The following is a 20243-nucleotide window of genomic DNA, read 5'->3' on the forward strand; positions in this document are numbered from 1 at the left end:
CACAGGGAAGACAGGCAGGAAATGGGCACCTGGTGTACTGCTAACAAGAAATGTAGAGGGATAAAAAATAAAATGAGCGGTATTTCTCTGTGACAATCTCCCTCCATTAAGAAGAAGTACAAGCTTCAGTCCAAGTAATGCTTAGGTTACTGGAGAGTGCTAAAACTCACTGAGAATAAAAGAGCATTTTTCAGTTACAAGGGACATGTTTTCATGGGGACAGATGATACTCAGAACTAAGGACTAACTCCTGCACTCTCACACACACAGTCATCAGAGGAGGAAAGGAAGAAACCACCCAGCAAGGGGTTGGGCCTTCTCCAGGGTCATCCTTACTTAACAGGTGCAAGACTGGGAGTTATGGTAGGGCTAATAAATGTCACTACGACAATTACTCATGCTGTCTGCAAGCCAAGAGAAGTGTCATAAAATTGAAGGCTGGTCTACATTTAGCAAATAACTACACTCAGCTGTACAAGTAAAGATACATTTTGGAAGTATTAAACCTTCTGTGCAAGGCTCAATCCAATCTCTATTCGAGACCAAGATACCATCCAACGTGTGTGGGGGGTAGACTGGCAGAGTATCCCACATCTCCCTACAGAACCATCTGGTGCTGGCCAGCGTCAGAAACAGGATCCTGAACTACACAGCCCTTAGGAATTGCCAGAGTGGATCAGACCCATGTTCCTACAATATAAAGGCTCACATTTTATCAACAGGATTCTCGTGACTAAACCAGGGGTAGGCAACCTATGGACTGTGTGCTGAAGGCGGCACGCGAGCTGATTTTCAGTGGCAGTCATGCTGCCCGGGTCCTGGCCACCGGTCTCGGGGGCTCTACATTTTAATTTAATTTTGAATGAAGCTTCTTCAACATTTTAAAAACCTTATTTACTTTACATACAGTAATTTAGTTATATATTATAGACTGCTAGAAAGAGACCTTCTAAAAACATTAAAAATGTATTACTGGCACGTGAAACCTTAAATTAGAGTGAATAAATGAAGACTCAGCACACCACTTCTGAAAGGTTGCTGATCCCTGGACTAAACCCTACAACACAGAGGAAGAATAGGAGTACAACTCCCTAACGTATGCCCAGATGTATTTCATTTCTACAATAAATTACTCAAGTGAGGAACATTTTTAAATTTGTATCCAGGCATTTGCCACTCTGTGCCTTCAATGCTTCCTCAAATTTCTAGGTGTTTGCTGTTTTAATAAGTGACATTGATGTTTTTATGTATCTGCACAAGTGTCATGGAGTGAGACTTTCTGCATAACTAATTCATCATTACAAAAGTCAGGTAAATACAGCTCCTGAAGAAAGTCTGGCTACTTAAGACATTTTGTTGGAATACTACCTTAAAAAAAATTAAGGATTTCATTTCAATGTAACATCTGCTGAAGCTGGGCTTGTTGTTGGAGATGTCCTGCCCAAATACTGACCCAATTTGACCCTACTTTGCTGATAAGATCAGAATGGGAGGTGGCATGACTGCGAGCCAAGATAAATCAATACACTTTACATTTAAACACCTTTATAAGGATAAAGCTTTAAAAAGACAGGATTCATCCCAAGAGGAATTGTGTCAAATTACTTGGCTCTCAGTTTTGGAGAGAGAATTTCAACTGGTAGAAATACAAACCCCAATCCACAGGTCTAGCCATCTAGCCAAGTACCTTGATGCTTCTCCGCAAGTGTGCACCAGGGCAGGAAAGATGGACAACGAGATGGGGAAAGCAGCTAGATTATTGTAGGCAATTGAGACTGTCAAGGGGAAGCATCTCTCAAGAGAGATTTCCTTGAGGCTGCGCCAAGCAAAATAGCATTCAAAATCTACCTCTCCTATTTAATTACAGCAGCAGTCCTCAGTCTGTGACCCATGGATCATTCAACGTCCACAGACCACTTGGAGACAGTCTGAACAACTGGCACGTTATACTACAGTGGCTCTACCTCTTTGCTTCTATCTTCTACTACAGGCATTTCATGCTCATCTAAGTAATTGAGGAGACAGAGGAAACAAGAGCCAGAGCCTCCATCAGAATTATTAGAAAAAACAAAGCAGTTTCCTAATATTTCTTTGCTTAACCACCCTAAGTGTTGCATGATTTGCAAATGGGGCAGAAGGAATTCCCCATAAGGGGACCACACTGAAAAAGCATGAGGAATCCTGGTTTAAGGCACACTAACCAAATATCCCAATATTTACAAGTTTTCATGTTTACCTTACAAGTGGGAAGAGCAGCTCCATAGACAACCCTATACCATTATCCTAACTTGGGCCCACTCTCTACAATAGCATGCATCAGGAACAGCTACACAATAGTGCATTTCTTTCATGTGTTTCAGAGATCCTCATCAGATTTAAAAAGCTGGAACATAGCTACTGCTTGAGATATGAAAAAGCTACTGTAAATTAATAACGCTAAGTGGGCATACAGTTCATGGGACCTACTGAAAACAAGCTACAGCCTCAAATTCTGAGACATTTGGAGCGCTCATTCACTAGCTTTAAGTTGTGACTTTCTTGTTCAAAGCAAGAAGAAAAGAAGTTAAGGACATGTCCATTATCCTTCATATCCTCCAGGTTAGCTACACAGTACTGTGCGCCATAGTGGGGCTAAAAATCAAGTTATGGAACAGATTAAGCAAGCACCAAACAAAACGCACGGGTACTTTTCCTTCTTCCTCCTGTCTCTATATACTTCAGACAACATAACTGTTAGCGCCTAGACACCTTGAGAAGGAGTTCAGAAAGAAAGTGTGATAGGCTACAGGAATGTTCTCCAATCCCCCACTCCCATGAGGGATGCCAGAATCACACAATCTTTGAAAGCAGACAGAAATCATTGACCCCTTGTAATGATGCTTTATGAATGTACACTGCAAGGAAATTTAACAAACGAAGGCTTGACATCACATCCTCCCACATTTTGAGAGACCATTTTAAGTGAACCGCAAAAGGCCCCCAAGTCCAAGGCCTGTTTGCTTCAATATATTTTACTTCATAAACTGCAATAATTAGAGAGCTTGAAAGAGAAGTCCGTTCTGGAGAATAAAAACAAACCACTTCTGAAGGTTTCCCATCAGGTGGCTGCTTTGCCAAACCACCCATTAATTAAAATACCAGAGACATAATTGTCTTGCAATAAATACTAATTACAAAGATACATCAAAGCACTTCTACTTGCTTCTGGTGAAGAGTAATTCATTTCTTTGGGGGCTGATTTCTAATGCAGTTGGATACAGTCTGATTCATTTTCCCCAAAAAACTTGGGATTTAAATTTTATTTATTCCTACAACCATGTATGTAGTAAGCACATCTGCAGCTAGTCTTGGAAGGGGATACATCCCCTATTATGATGTGACCCTTCAAACATTTCCTACCAAGTAGTCCCAGCAGATCCCATTCAGCACTAAGCTTTACCATAGGTTCTTTACTCACGTGAGTTGTCACACTGACAAATGGAGCCTGGTTCAATGTAAACACTCCCATAGATTTCGACAGGCTATGGATCATGTCCCAAGCAAATCAAATAGCTCGTGTGCTTCAGTCTTTGCAGGATTGGGAACATCATTTGCAAATGAAGTAAACACACCTGATAATGCAAAACTCCAGATTCTGGTCTCTCAACACTGACAATTCACATGTGCATTTCAAAAGGGTTCTCAAGCATCAGTACTGAAGGCAAGAAATCAAACTAACTATTCAATAAGGACTATTTCTGGAAGGTTCCCATGAGCATATTATGCTTTATCCAGATTCAAATACCAATGAGGATGAAAACATGCAAGAATAGAAACTGTACTTTGGTCATCAATAAAACCACATTTCACAACTTAGAAAACAATTGCCATTTCAGGACTTCCACTTGCACACATTTCAGCTCTTCTAATCAGGTTCTAAGAAATCTAACCCATCTTAACTATGTCAATCAGATACCACCACTTACAAACAGACTGGAGAGATGACATGACTTGTAATTTAAGACCAAAGTTTGTTTATTAACAGAAACAGATTTTGGGACAGAGTTTGGGATTGCATAAGAGGCAATCTCCTGTCACCCCACACTCAGGTCAGCTTCTGCTATGACAACTGCCATTTTTACCGTTTGTTTTTCAGCTTCCTTAGGAATCATTTCTTAGAACTCTACCCTAACATTCAGATTTACACACACATTTTCGTTTAATGAACAATTCAGAGTTTGATTCTTAAATGAAACTCTCCCAGACCCATCTGCACTCATAGCACTGTCTCCTCTTTCAGCTCGTACTGCTTCATTAGACTGCAAAAATTCCTTTAAACTTAGATGTGAAATTTCACTTCCATGAAGAAAGCCAGAGTGGACGCCCGTCCCTGAGCTTTGCACGTAGACACTGCATTTGCAGAAATGCTGACATTTCTGTACAGGCTCTAGAAGCTACAGAATACTTCACATGCCACTGAAGGCAACTGTATTCTGCAATTAACCATTACCAGCTTAGACTGCAGAACATCTCTTGTGCGAGGCAGGTCACACATGGCCTGAATGTTGAGTGGGGGGCTAGCCACCTTAGTCCTAAGTGCATCAAATCCAGCAGCACAGGCTCTTGCTGCTGAGTCCCAGGCATTCAATGTTATCCTCAAGTCTTGTCTTCTGACCAGAAAGCCATGTGTGACTCCACTTCAGGTTCTGTTCTAAAAGGGTCAGTCACTGTCCTCCATAGATCTAATACCAAGAGACCAATCCTGCTCCTGCTGACTTAAACAGAAACAGGACCAGGCCCAAAGGGAAAAGGCATGAGGCACAGGACACACTCCTGGTTCAACAATACACTCCTTGTGCATGACCTAGGCAAGTGGCTTCCCTATCTGTAAAATGAGGATAATACTGATCTATCACATGAAGGACATGTGACACTTTAATAAAGTCTTCAGGGTACTTGGAGAACCTGTTATTAAAAGGTCTTAGAGACCGACATTCTAGCCAACCCTCTTTCCATGACTGCATGTCAGGAGCCTCATCTTACATTTGTATAATGGTAGCACCTAAAGCTCAGCTTCACTTTTGCTAGATGATGCACACAGTGAGAGATTTTCTGCCATATTATCCACCCATTTTACATCAATGGATAAGACGACAATGGATAAGGGCACTGGATCCAGGAAGTTTGGGTTTTAGTCCTTGTTCTGCCGATGACATGCTGAGAGACCTGAGAAAGTCACTTCTCTCTGTGTGCCTCAGTTTCTCTATTTGTAGAGTGGGGATAATGATACCTCCCCAAGCTACAGAAAGCGCTGTGGAGATCTACTGATGACAAGCCCTATATAAGAGCTAGGTATTAAATATTTGAAGAAAAGAATCTTGCGAGTTATTTTAAGGACATCTCTTAACTTCATTTTTGTAATTGAGGGTTGCTGAGTATTTGTTGTTGTTGTTAAGTATCAGAGGGGTAGTCGTGTTAGTCTGGATTTGTAAAAAGCAACAAAGTCCTATGGCACCTTATAGACTAACAGACGTATCGAAGCATAAGCTTTCGTGAGTGAATACCCACTATTCACCCATGAAAGCTCATGCTCCAATACTTCTGTTAGTCTATAAAGGTGTCACAGGACTCTGTCGCTTTTTGTTGTTGTTGTTATAAATAATAATAATTGGAGATATACCAAGTCTCCTAGAACTTGAAGGGACCTCAAAAGGTCATCGAGTCCAGCCCCCTGCCTTCACTAGCAGGACCAATGTTAATTAATGTTAATGTTAACAAGTTAATAACTGAAACGGAAACATGCGTTTAGCCTGTTCTCTGTTTGACCTCTGAGATAAAGGAATGCTGTCAAGACAGGTGGAACAAAAACATGACCTACCTTTAAGAGGTACACATATTTGTTCACACTGTTAAACTGCCAGCTTGTGTGCATACGGAACGTGTACGGGGCACAGAACACAATAACGTGCTCTGACCCTACAACAAGCCACAAGCAGCTCTCCATTGCTCCTGCTCACTGTTGTACCTGGCTGCGTTCATTCTTGAAATGAATGATCACATCAATCTCAGCTGAGTCAAAGACCTCGTTTACATGTGGGCCATTTGGAGAGCTTCTCAGCACACGCTGAGCCTGTCTAATGAAAGCTCAAATAAACAAGTCCAGCAGCCCTGGCTGAGGCTAGGCAGGACTACAGCTCAGAAGAGCTAACAAGGGACAAAAACACCTAAACTTTTGAATTTTAACATTCTTGAATACCGACACCCTTCACAGCCACACTCATTTACAGACATTATCATCCCTTTTCCAGTTCAAGAATTGAATCCTATACTCACTTTTTGTAAAAAGTTACATTTTGAAAAACTTCTGAAAAATCTATTTAAACTTCAAAAAGTCACTTTACATACAGAAACGCGTACAGTATGCAGAAATGTATAATGCAATACCTCATATGATACAACTGAAATGATCCTTATATAGAGCAAGGTTTCTCTTTCTTGACATTTTCTAAGCACAGAACTTTATGGTTGCACTTTTCCCTCTTATTTGGGGGTTCAGTGCAATGGTTTCACTTTAAAACTTGGCTTGTACAGCCACAGATACTCAGAGAGCATTAAACAAGCAACCAAAACTCACAACACAGACATTTAGCACAGAGGGCATCTCCCTGGTGTTCCATAACAGTAGATAATGGGATTCTTGAGGAGGCTGTTCCACCAGTGCACCCTGTACCCTGCTATGATTTTTGCCATGTTATGTGCATGGAAAAATACTTCTACTTCTACAGCTGTAGGAAGGGAAGCATAGTTCTTAAAATCATGTTAGGACTGCAAGCATACAGCCTATTCCAAGCCTGTTTACCCACATATTTTGACTAAATTACCAACAGAAATTAAAAGTCACTTTAAAAACCACTGAATAAATTAAACCTTTCCCCTTCTCCAAAAACACCTTAGTCTTTTTATAGTAGCTGCACTGTAAATGAATACCAGGGAGTTATCACTACAGCTGTTGTGAGAAGGAAGACTTCTCCGAAGACATTCACTGTAAATCCACTGACTCCAAAAGCAGTAGATACTTGAATGAAAGGAAACCTGGTAAGCAAATTTTACCTACAAAAAGATCTGTCTTATACTTTCTGATTTCCAACCTTAGAATGACCCAAAGCACAGAGCATAAATGGATTTGACGGCAGCCCACAGTCCACGCAGACTATTTCTCTTGACAAAACGAAGATGCGAGATTCTCTTCAGTGTTGTAGATGTTAATAATTGCAAGGAAAGATTATTTTCCAAATGGGCTTCTGTTTGGTTCCCTCCCCACCCCCAATAAATTGCTTCCCATGGTAGAACAAAATGTCTCACTGGCTACTTTGTCTCACAGGAAATTTTGCTGGGATTCTGGCTTCACTCTCAGATATAAAGTTGGGAGTTAATGAACCTTGTGTGTAGTTTGAAAACTGTCAGAACCTACTAGATAGAGGTAGACATTGACATGTACCTTCTAGTACATAACTGACAACTGGATTCATCTGCTCACAGCCACACCAGGCTATAGTACAGGGCAATGTACTGTAAATCAGCAATTCTAATGATCTGAATTTACTACAGCACAAAATATTTTAGAAAATAATTAGACTTTCGCTTTCTATTAACGTACAGGGCTATTTTTGTACCCAACAGAATTCTTCCAAGTCTGCATATGAGCTTGCTAGTACGTACACAGTTACGGGGAAGTGGGAAATACTTGGATTATATCTTCCAAATTCAACAAGAGGAAGGGGGTAAAGAGATTCTACTTCTTTGCAGTGACCCACAGAAAAGCAACGTCTCCCACTGTGTGCAGATGAAGCACACACACAATACTGCTCCTTTGTAGGAGGTGATAATTACAGCAAAGAGTAAGCTGAACTTCACAAGTTTGCAGAATTATGGGGCATCTGACAGTATTAATACATAATTAAAGGCAACTTATGTTTCGAGCAGGGGCTCTTAACCTTTTTTCGAATCATGTCCCACCTTTGTTTTTTAAACTTGGACTTTGCCACCCACCCTAATAATAGTGAGAAGGCTACTGCCACCTAGCGTTGCCAATGCATTTGTATAGCAGAGGCCAGACAGATTGCCTAAATCAAAATGTACGTCAAGTGGTACTATAAAAACACACCTAATCTGTCACTCAGAGTCTCAATGCCACTCACTCAAGTTTGGCCCGGCAACCTGACCATCATGAACTAGAAGGCTCGTTGTGCACCCCGCCCAATTTGAAAACTGCTGCTTTGGAGAGATAGCAGAAGGCTCAGCAAAGTTAGGTTTTCATACAATCTACGCTTGTTGATTATCAGTTATAACTTGTTTCCTACTTAAGTTGCCTCTTCCTTGGAGAAGCAGGAGTCAAAGGAGCAGTGGAGGATAATGGGAGAAGTAATGGATGTAGTTTCTTCCATTAATAATTACTGAGTCATTAGCTATTAATTACAAAGGCACTGAGAAAATGTCACTATGTTAGACATTTTATTTTATTTTATTTATTTTTAAAAGGTGCTTTTTAGGCTACCAGAACCATTACCAGCAATTTATCGTTCAAGTCTCTGGTTATGTACACACAGACTTTTGGTTTGCTTTCTCTAAAGGAGGTAGTATTGTCTAGACTAGCAGAGCAGGGACCACGCACAGACCAGAGTATTGTCTCAGTCAACAGCCCAAGGTCACATTGTCATTTATTCAGTATCTCTGTGCCTCAGCTTCAGTAATACTCACCTACATCCCAGGAGTCCTACAAGGACTTTGAGATCCTTGAATAACATATACTATAGAGGTGCCAAGTATTGCTTTACATGCTGCTGAGAACTGAAACATCTGCCTTCCCTCTCCAACGTGTACCAGAATAGCAAGGAAGCTGCTCAGACACAGCAGTTATTGCTTACCGCACATTACGGCCCTTCCCCATATGACAAGAGTTCCAATAGGAGCATTTTCCTGGGATCCACGTAAAAGGAACAACAGTTAGGATAAAATGTGAAAAGAATTTTATAGCACTTCGCAGATTTCAGCTCCCAGGAGGTGCTTTAGTGCTGGCTAACTTAGACATAACTTTTCAGATGAAGTTTGTAATTTTGCCACAATGACTTCGCTGTGAATTCGTGAATCCCAGATTCCTTAAGAGCTTTGTCCTTTGTCACACCCCAACATCTCCTCCAGCAAAGTCAGAGCCTTTTCTTATTTTCAAGGCAAACACAAACGTTGGCATTAAAAGAGACATCATAATCTCTGTATTGACTGAACAGGAATAAGTCAGAGAAGACTAAATAAAGAGCCAACTCTTTGGCTTTAGCAGATGTGTCTCTCGGTTTCGCTCCACACCGAGATCAGAACAATATTATCTAGAACTGGGTTTAAACAAAAGTTATTAGTGTGATTTTCAGGCCTGTTTTCCTGACCAAAGCAAATGAGGATTTTATCCTGAGTCTCATGCTAGATAAACTGATACAGACCAACATTGCAAAATACTGACTCCATTACCTGGGGCAAAGAACTTTGACATGTGAGTAAAATACCATCAGATTTTTCATTATTGTAAAAAACAATTTTGTGATTTGCAGAGACAGTTATATAATATGGTTTTCAGACAAACTCTGGTCAAGAAAACCTAACTAGAACACTGTTAACAAAAAACAGTTTTAAAATGGATGCTTCTAGGCTTTAGATTGCAGGGCTAACGGGTCATAAAAAATATGAAATCTCAGAGAAATCATATGATTTAAAGTATAAAAGACTGTAGAGCTGCAAGACGGCCCATCAGCTTAGAGGTCACTAATATCAAACACCACCACAGCTGCAGCCAAGAATCTCACATTACAGTTTGCCAGGAAGTGAAGTTTTTAGCACCTCTTTAAAAGGCAGCTCTGAAACCACTACACAATACATTTAATCCCAAGTGTCAGCATGCAGATGAAGAAAAATGGAACTGCCTCTAAGAATGAACTTCTCCATCTCCCTGAGAAAACACAGAGACGATGCATCTTTAAATGGTACGGTTTATTTTTCCTTTAAGTTAAATTATTTTATTCTTTATTCCTTTGTCAAATGGAAGTTTCCACGGCTGAAGGACAGGAGATATGAGGCAACTATTTTCAGCTTACTGTAGTTCACCAAGTACAATATCTGATTAAAGAATGCAATAAACATACTTACCAAATATTTCCCCTCCGCTAGCATACTCTGTCACCAGATAAATCATCCTCTCCGTCTCCATAACCTGGACACACAAGGATACAAAGTGACAGCTAAAGAGACTGCCCAGAGCAAAAGGAAATGAAGTTAATTGGAATTTTCTTTTGTTACTTGTAACTGACATAGACCGCTGTCAGCAAATTAAAAATAAGTGGATTGCAATGCTTTAGAGAGCAATGGTGGGGAGGGGGAAAAAAGAATAATTATTAAAGGGGCTATTTTAAACACTACTTCAATCATTTTGAATCCCACTCACAAAATATTCATTTGCTAGTCTCTACTTGTTTCAAGAACCTGAGAGACTTCTCTGGGCTGCCAAGACTGAAAAGTTCACCTTTGGATTATTCATTCATCACTCTGAAACGCTCAAATAACTAGGGACACTTTTTTTTCCTAAAGGAGGGACTACCTGCAGAATTAGTAAGTGACTTTCAAATGACTCAAGATCTACCAATCATAAAAGCTCGAGATTGGCTCTAGGGAACCTTCACATTTAAGCAAGAAGATAATGCCAATCATTCTAAAAGCCTTCTAGGGCTCTGAGTGGGCAGAGAGCTGTCCAACAAATGAAGGCCAGTTACAGTATCAAGGCTAGTTCTCCCGTTTTCAGCAAGCCAATTAAAAATGCCAAAATTAGTCCCAGGGAAAGATGACTTGCTCTAGTAGCCATAGAATAGATGACTAGGCCACCATAAATTTCTCTATGGACCCATCATGGTAACATCACTCCGGCCGATGTGAGCTGGCCGAGGTAGCTGCCCTGGTGATACCAGACTATGCCAAAACAAGCCGAGGGTGCAGGAAAGGATTTCAGTTTAATTAAGAGGCACAGCCCCAAAATAACATGTTTTCATTAGGCCAATTTCTTGACCTCTTACTATCAACACTAAGAGCGTTAATACTAAGAAGATTCCAAATCTAAACGTTCTTTTAGCTATTTATGCTCAGGGCTCAAAACACTCACCCACCTGAATGTGGAGCAGACAGAGCAGAGCGGCTAGAGCTCTGTGCTCCCTCCCATGAGGGAAGAGACAAGTCTGGGAGCAGATGGACACAGGGGCATTGATCCTTTCAGAGGAGGGACATGTAGAAGAAGAGAACAAAGCAGCCTGGAGCCACTGCTTCTATCTTATGCCAGAAGAAGGAAACCAGGGAGAAAAGTGACTGGAGCAGTTGCATTCTTGCTCAGGATGGAGGACAAGGGGCAGCCCAGGCGCCACTACTGGTTTAACTGGAGGGAATGGATCTTCTAGCAGCAAGCTTCAAAGTATGCCCATGAGTGCCTATGGGTGACTCCACGTGAGTAAGCTGGTGAATGTAGGTAGAAGTAAGAGTTTGAAGGGATACATTAAAAAATTAGAGTCCTTCTCTGTTCTGATTTCCCTCTCCTTCCTTCCTTCCTTCCATTTTCCCAGAAATCCGAAAGAATTTTAGTATTAATGCATTTGCACAAAACAGAGAGGGAGCTCCGGGGAAGTAGAAGGAAGGAGAGGGAAATAAGCATGTGAAGGGAAAGAGGGAGCATTACACTCAAAGTACTGTAGCAAGATCCAAGGGGGGGGGGGCGGTATTTTCAAAAGCATTTGCTAGATTTAGGTGTACAAATCCCATCGACATGGAACGTGTACACCTAAGTCATGGTCGTACTTGTGAACTTCCTTCCCCCAGGACTGATAAGAAAGCATGTAGAGACGCCCAACTTGAACAGTTGGCCTAAGAAAGGCCAGAGACAGAAAGCTACCTTTCACATGTTTATTAGATAGGAAGTTGGCTGACAATGCACAATTACACACAACACATTGATCTTTTACTAGTTTAAATTGCATAGCAGTGGCTTTGGCAACAGTAGCTTTTATGGGCACGGCAGCACAGTTTTTCTATCATGGCTTCAAGGACTAGTCCTTGGGCAAGCTGGTCTCTGGGAAATTTTCCAAGCCTCAATTATGCTATTAATTTTACACATTGCTTGAAACTTGGACAACAAAAATTGAGGAAGTCCATTTCATTTTCCAGTTCTCAGTGTTGAAACAGTTGGACTGCAAACCCTTCAGGTGAGCTTGGTTTAACATCCATGTTTCTGCAGGATTTTTAAAGTCATGAAAACAGTTTGATTGCATTTAACTCTTCGACAAAGTCTAAATAGTCAGCCACATTTGAGATGACAGTTCCTCTCATGCTGAGAGAGAGACAGTAAGCACATTGGCTCTTGTTAAGAGTTTGGGCTTGAAACATGCAACCTTCAGATTAAAAAAAGATGTCCAATTTGGACAATTGCAGCTCTTTAACCAGCAGGTTGTGTTTCTTCTCAGAAAAGCTAATAAATGAGTGTAGCAGAGACAGACCCTTAGATTCAGAATGTGCCATCCAGCTTTATACAATTGTCATGTGATGTGGTTAACAGTTACCACTTAACAGTTACTCCATATACTTGCAAACAAAACATATGGGTATTTTTTACATCTCTCTGTTTCCAAGCAAACTTGGTCTCTTACATTTTTTCAGGTATTGGAGACACCTTCTCCTCTTGCATTTATTGGTTTTGAGTGTTACAAACCGAAAGAAATGTGTGATTCAGATCTTTAATGAATGGCTGGAGAGGAAAGGCTTTCATGACAAGAGAGCTTTGATTTCAGGTTTAGCAGGTGTTTTATAACAACCATGCACTATTTTAAAAATCAGAATATAATGTCTGTGGAAAGCACCCTATGTAACAGCCTGCTGAAAACCTCCACAAGAAGGGTGCTGTGTTCTAACCCTGGCGGAGCTGAGACATGGCTGCCAGCTCTTGGCATACTCTGTCTAGGGCTTTATATTGCATAAAATAGGTTGACAAGAGCTTTTGGCTCAAAAAAGTGTTACTGACACCAGCTCTTCCAGAGACAATACTGCCTGTGCATTGTCACCCTGTACAACTCTTCAAATGGCTGTCACAGGCATCTCACACATGGCTCTTTGGCCAAGGTATCAAGTCATTAACCTTTTCCACCTGAGATTCTCAGTTCTAGTTCCTCTGAGTCTAAATAGCCACTGACTGTAGTGAGACATGAACTAGAAGCAGCTTTGCCTAAAGCAGACAGCAGCCGTTGCTAGGGAAGGGCAGTCTCTACCGGTGTCCTCTCTTCTTGGCAAACATATAGAACCCCTCCAATAAATCACAGAGGAAATTAGCCCCTAAATATTGCAACTGATACCCCAAATGTTCAAACCATGTTGCCAGCCAGCAAAGACAAGCAGGGCCGGCTTTAGGAAGTGCAAGGCCCAATTTGAACAGTTTCGACGGGGCCTCAGCAGGGATGACTAAAAAAGAGAAACACCACACATAAAAACACATGGGGTTTGTACTCACGGGGCGGTGCTCCGAGTCTACTGCGGCACTTTGGCAGTGGGTCCTTCATCCGCTCCAGGTCTTCGGTGGCACTGAAGAAGCCACTGCCAAAGTGCCACCGAAGACCCGGAGCGAGTGAAGGACGTGCTGCTGAAGACCCAAAGCACCGCCAGGTAGGTAAAAATTAAAAAGGCGCCTCTAGCCAGGGAAGGGTTCTCACTGGCCGCGGGGCCCTCTTAGGCGCGGGGCCCGATTCAGAAGGAATTGGTGGAATAGGCCTAAAGCCGGCTCTGGAGACAAGTAGCTACAGACACCACAGCAGACTTGGTTCTAATGCATCTCTGGCAAGCCAGTCCATTCTCAAGCTAAACTTAACGCACGCCCAGCCTGAGAAGACAACAGCATTTTCTCCTCTTCATGATCTAGCTCTCAGGAATGACAGACAGACAAATTTGACAGTACTGGCCACTGGCTCATGCAGAAGCTGTCTCTGCTTTCCAATTTAATCCATTGTTTTTAAAGCAGGAAATAAAGGGATCCTACTGTTAATTCTATTTTTGCATCTTCAGCTCAGCAGATTGTAGCTGAACAGCAGTTTTGCTTCAGCCTGTCACCCAACAGGCAATATTGGCAGGATACAGGGAAGGGAGTCCTTTTCCACATGGCACTAATGGCCTGGTCAAGGCGGTCCAGGACCAGGACCTTTTACAAGACAGGGAGGGATAGCTCAGTGGTTTGAGCATTGGCCTGCTAAACGCAGGGTTGTGAGTTCAATCCTTGAGGGGGCCATTTAGGGATTGGTCCTGCTTTGAGTAGGGGCTTGGACTAGATGATCTCTTGAGCTCCCTTCCAACCCTAATATTCTATAATTTAAAGTTTCACCAAGGGTTTAGTCTCCAATTAGTTCTTCATTCACTTCACTCAGGTGCCACATCACTTCTGGGCTCCACAAAGGGTCTGGATCCCCTCTGCTGTCCTACTTGACCCTTTAGTGAGAGTGGCACTGGCAAAGCAGTCTGTACAAACCCACACCATTGCTCATCCCACACTGCACGCTGCGGGGACCTTTCCCTAGTGCTTTTTGCCAAGTAAGGAAAGCCAGAAAAGCTGGAGAAAAACTTGCAACAAAATACTGGAGTGATGTTACCACTGTTACTGCCAGTGATCACCTTCCAACGAGGCCAACACAGCTAGTTTAAACTGGGAAACTGAAAGGTGCACAATAGCCACAAACAAACGGAAACCGGCTGCGCTCAGAGGCCATTTGATCTTCCAGTAAAACAGAGGACTAGCTACTGAAACACTTTGGGGGGGGGGGTTGTTTTTTTGTAAATCAAGGTATTTTGTAACCCTGAAAACAGACTCCCCACCCCCCATGTTACTCTATTGAAAGTACAAAAACAGCCCTATATTGATACTGTTGCACAGGTAAGCCTGTGGCACAGCACACACCGGGAGGGCAACGCCTATTACACAACGCTCATACCTGATATAATCTGATGATATGCGGGTGGCAGAGCATCTTCATAATCTGAACTTCTCTGAAGATTTTCTTGAGGTTCTCTTCATCCAGCTGTGTCTTGTCAATGATCTTGATAGCAACCTGGCAAAGAAAAAAAGAAATGGGTCACTCAGTGACTATTCAGAATTAATTATTTGTGTCACGTAGTGTCTAGGAGCTTTCATCGAGGACCAGGGCCCCCTGGTGCTAGGCGCACAAACACACAAGGTCCCTGTCCCAAAGAGATCACAGTTTAAGAGTTGTCTAGCTGATTCAGGAAAACTCTCCCAGGTTAGTACAGACTACGCTCCATCAACAGGCAGGAGATCTATTTAATTTTCTGATCGTCAATGAGGACAAAGAACATATGGCACTGAAGTGTGCAATGCTGATCTTGGGGTTTCATGTTTTCCCCTCGTCCTATATTATCTGAATGCTCACCCTAGCATCAGTGACTAGTTAGAAAAGCAGCTTTCTGGAATCCAGGATTGAGTTCCCAGAAATTCCCAGCTGCCATTTTTCAGTGGACGAGTCGAAAGATGACTTCCAGTTTGCCTCCACTGCATCTCAATTAATATACAAGCAGCAAGTGTTGATGAAAGGTGCCCAACTCAGCCTCAACACTGAAATCCTGTTTGTCAACAGAACAAGAACTGCACAGGCAGTGACAGTGCAAGACACACACGCACACTTCACCCACCAACATCTTTCAGTCACCGCAGATCTGGACTGGACTTGAACCAGGGGTGTGCACCATTACCAAATCCCTGAGCCATAATGGGGGTAGGGAGGGAGGAGAGTGAAGAAAATTGAAGGCACCTATAAAAATAGGTTTAATCTTATCTGGGACCACAAACACCTACAGTGTCTTAATCACACAGCTATAACAGAGTGTCACTACAAAGCAAAAAGTTAAGTTTGCTGGGGCGCCCGAATTGTGCAGTTCCATATCTACGCATATTTCATTTCTTTGATGTTGACCTTTAACAGTGGATTTCCTATGTTTATAATGCTTGATTTTGGGATAATTACAACATCCCTGCATTATGTTTTACCCTAAGTTACTGATATTTACTCTCATCCTTAACATAAAATTTTGCCTGGGAATGATAATTCAGCGGGGAAGGCTCAAACTGCAGTCTTCAGACTCCCAAGCAGTAGGATTCTTTTAATTAATGTTATGAATGACACCTCAGTATAGAAGTGGGAGAGGTTTCAAAGGGGTATTAAGTCAGTGAGAAAACTGAGCAAATCAGCAAACTGTTAGCTTTGATCAAAGAAAAGTTGAGAACAGATGACTGGCAGGGTCAAGCCAGCAAAACCTTTCTACCTGCAGTAAAACAGCCAAGAAATTCAGCATGCCAGAGAAAAATCACTGGTATCTTCCAATGCCCATCATCAGAAACCATGGGACTGGGATTTAAAATGCGAGTGGGGCAGAGATGGCTTATTTAATTCAAAAAAAGCCTCAGCAGACAACAAAAAAAGCCTTCCTTAATCTCAGTGTTTTCCCAAAAAGATTATTAATTCATGATCAACTGAAGCATCAGTCAGAAACCCACACAGAAGGAAACTGAGAGCAGACATTTACTTTGTGCTCTAGTTTTGCATAACAAAATGCTACTCTCTTACATGTGGACTAGTGAACATCAGCACCAAGTGGATGGTTTGCAAAAATCCCACTGCGGCAGGTGGCCAGTTAGTTAAATGTTTGGACATTTAATTGTTCAGGTAAGATACTTTTTCATGAAGTGCAACCTACAGTTTTTGATGTTTCTTATTTAGCAAACCTCACTACCTCCATCTGGCTGATCTGTAAAAATTCCGTATCACAAAGAATTCCTTTGCTTCCACCCCAGACAGCCTCCTTCCCTCTGCTTTCCCACCACTTCTTCGCAGTGGTGTTAAAGTGCCCCTCTGCAGCAAGCCTCGCCACCTATATGTGCCTGTATTTAAGGTATCAGTGCATCACATTCCAGAAGATGAAACTCCACATATACCACCACCTGCACAATCCAAAGCTTATTGGTTGGAGATGGACACATAAGCGGCCATATTCCCTAGTCTGAATCCACATCATCTTGTTACATAAGCCTGAGTTTCACTCTCTGCATCTGTTTTACTCCACAGAAGCTATCTAAGCTCACATGCCAGCTCCAGACCTAGACACTGTGTTACGTTTGATCATGCTGCCCAACTGCATAGAAACTGGGTCCTCATTGTGATGAAACTGGCATCAAGGGCAATGTGAATGATCCATCAGCTTCTAAAAGATGGATATGATTTCTGCTTAGCTGGAGAAACATGTAGTTTGTGATGAAAATCTGTTTAATCTCATGCCTGGCTTTTTAATAGGTGCTCATTAAAAAGTCAGAAGCTATTTTTAAACAATAAAAAAAGTGATTAGGTGAAAAATAAAATCAATTTTTTGAATGCCAGAGTAAAGATTCTTCTAAAAAGTGCCATGCTTGTCTATACATACAGAAGACGTGTTTCTTTTCTTGACCTCCTTTCTACTTATCTGATCCAGTAGTAACATATGTAGGTAGAGCACACCAGGCTCAAGGTTCAGATCGGAGACAAGCGTCAGGTCTACCGTCTGAAGCCGAAGAAGATACCCATGATGAAACCTTTCCCCTCTAGTCCTTACAGGATGTGCCTGTGGAAACCCTACACGGGTATAGTGCTGGCTACACAAATGTGCCAGGGAACTGAAATAGGCAGGCACCTCCTGAAAAGTAACACTGCATTTTCCCAATTTTGAACTATGTTTTTAAAATATTGACCTACACTGGAAAAATCAAAAAGCTGTTTTAAAGTGTGCCAGTGAAGAGACTGGGCTTTGATCCGATGAGAGCAATGTGTGTCCATCATACATGGAAATAGACTGTTTAACTGAAAGCACCTGGATAAGGACCGACATCTGTTCTACAAACTGTTCGAGCAGCTGCATGCTGTTACAGTCTGAAGGGAGAAAAGCTAGCTCTCACTGCATTGCTATCCACAAACCATGCCACAATAAAAGGTTAAGCAAAATGGAGTCTGCTTTCAAAGACAGAAAGGAATACTACCAACACATGCTGCAGGCATCTGTGGCAACGCTGCAAGTCAAAACCCGCCACACCACATATCCACACACAAAACCCCACCCCTACTAAAAAAATAACCAGGACACTTGACAATGCAAGAGTGACAGCTACAGTGTGCCAACAGGTGATGAGCAAAAATGAGTCCATGGTTTGGGGATCCACCAGCAAATTTTCTTGTTTAGAGCTGGAGTTTCACACTAGAAAAGAACCATAATACTAACATTTTGTGGTGCTATTTCTTTGATTTGCTATAGTGTTATTTACAAAAACAGTCAATGTCAAGGAAGGGTAGATACCATAAGCTACCAAGTCAGAGGGGCATGGAAACACACATAGCAACACCCTTGTCATGATGTTCCTGAGGTTTGATTAAAAACCAGACCACAGCCATACAGCAGACCAAATGTCACATTTTTTGCAATACTGAAAATTCTCTGCAGATTCCTCATTTGGGCCAGAAACTCATTCCTGGGATGATAGGGCATCAGAAGGCCCAATGGATTTCCCCTGCTGAGAGGTAGTCAGAACAGGGAGTAGCAAGATACCAAGAGGCCCACTTTGGATTTCATTTCAATACTCTATAAAAAATGTTAAAACCACACAAAAGTACTAGTTCGGGGAGGCGTGATTTACCAAACTACACTAAAAACAATCACAAACAGTGAACAGGAGAAACTGGAAATCCCAACTATATAACAGCTTGTTTGTAGAAGACTACAACATTCACTTAGGGGGCAAGTGTTTCACATACTGGGACATGCCATGTCAATGGACAAAGAAACCGCACTGGCACGAGATCTGAAACATATTCACTATTTGGAAGTAATCTGGGAAGCCAGAGAACAAGATACCCATCACATTATGAGTTGCATATTCCTACCAAATGCTGCCATCAGTTGTGGAGAGAGGGGGAGAGAGGAATAGGTTGCAGGCTCTTTCAAAATCTGCATTCCATCAGTAAGATTGTCCTGAGTCCCATGAGCACAGCTACACAAGATAGAACAACTTTATTTGTTGTTAGAGAAAGCTCACCCGGATCCTTTCCCAAAACAGCTGCATACCTACAAGAGGTATACAGTTTTATACCTGCATGCACAATACTAGTTAGTAACGAGTGGTATAACCCCTAATAGCTCTGTTTTAAAAGCAAAAAGATTCTTGGGGCAGTGGCTGCTTTTGAAAGGGAAAAACAGAGGTAAAATGTAAAAACGCACTGAGTATGTGTTTCATAGTTACTTATTTATCCTGATTCAAGGATCCTAACTGCTAGCTGAATAGCTATGGGATTAGTGTGCATGAAATTTCACATCCATGTAGCACCACAGGCTACATGAGTTAAGGGCTTTACTCTGGCATTCGCACCTTGAATGCAACAGACTCATATTTCATGTGGAACTGAATGTTACCATAGCAAACTGTAAACAGGCATGTAAACATAATGCTTAAAACACCAAAGAACATGCCTAACAGAGGACATTGCTACCTTGGTATTGAATACTTGCTCTATCATGGGAAAAGCACTTTTCAAAAGAGAAAGAACAGCCAGAAGAAGAGGAGAATCCGAAATACCCCAGGAGAACAGGGGTCCGACTGTAAGCTCCACGAGGCAGGAACATGTCTGTGTGTCCTGTACAGCAGCAAGCACATTGTCACTGCTCAGCTAATGAACTATAATTAACAGTAAACAATCATAAGAATTTAAGCACGGCCATAGTGGGTCAGACCAAAGGTCCATCAAGCCCAGTATCCTGTACTCTGACAGTGGCTAATGCCAGGTGCCCCAAAGGGAATGAACAGACAGGTTATCTTCAAGTGATCCATCCCCCATCGCCCAATCACAGCTTCTGGCAAACAGGAGCTAGGGACACCATTCCTGCCCATCCTGGCTAATAGCCAATCGATGGACTTATCTTCCATGAATCTATCTAGCTCCCCTTTGAACCCTGTTATACTACTGGCCTTCACAACATCCTCTGGCAAGGAGTTCCAGAAGTTCATAGAATATCAGGGTTGGGAGGGACCTCAGGAGGTTATCTAGTCCAACCCCCTGCTCAAAGCAGGACCAATTCCCAACTCAATCATCCCAGCCAGGGCTTTGTCAAGCCTGACCTTAAAAATC

The 20243-nt window shown here is 42.0% G+C and overlaps 1 protein-coding gene across 7 annotated transcripts in view; it reads right to left on the reverse strand.

Moving 5' to 3' along the window:
- The window catches only part of SIK3 (SIK family kinase 3), a 155240-nt gene that overhangs the window by 52830 nt on the left and 82167 nt on the right, over positions 1-20243 (reverse strand). For all 7 annotated transcript variants that reach the window (XR_012657233.1, XM_032796095.2, XM_032796094.2 and 4 more), the window contains exons 2-3: positions 15021-15137; positions 10171-10234 (exon numbers count right to left, since the gene is read on the reverse strand). Coding sequence is in view for 6 of the 7 variants with exons in the window: in XM_032796095.2 (XP_032651986.1) it covers positions 10171-10234; positions 15021-15062 (106 nt within the window). In the remaining variant the exon portion in view is untranslated. The remainder of the gene's footprint in view (positions 1-10170; positions 10235-15020; positions 15138-20243) is intronic.

The sequence above is a fragment of the Chelonoidis abingdonii genome, chromosome 18 (genome assembly GCF_003597395.2).
Source record: "Chelonoidis abingdonii isolate Lonesome George chromosome 18, CheloAbing_2.0, whole genome shotgun sequence".
NCBI lineage: Eukaryota > Metazoa > Chordata > Testudines > Testudinidae > Chelonoidis > Chelonoidis abingdonii.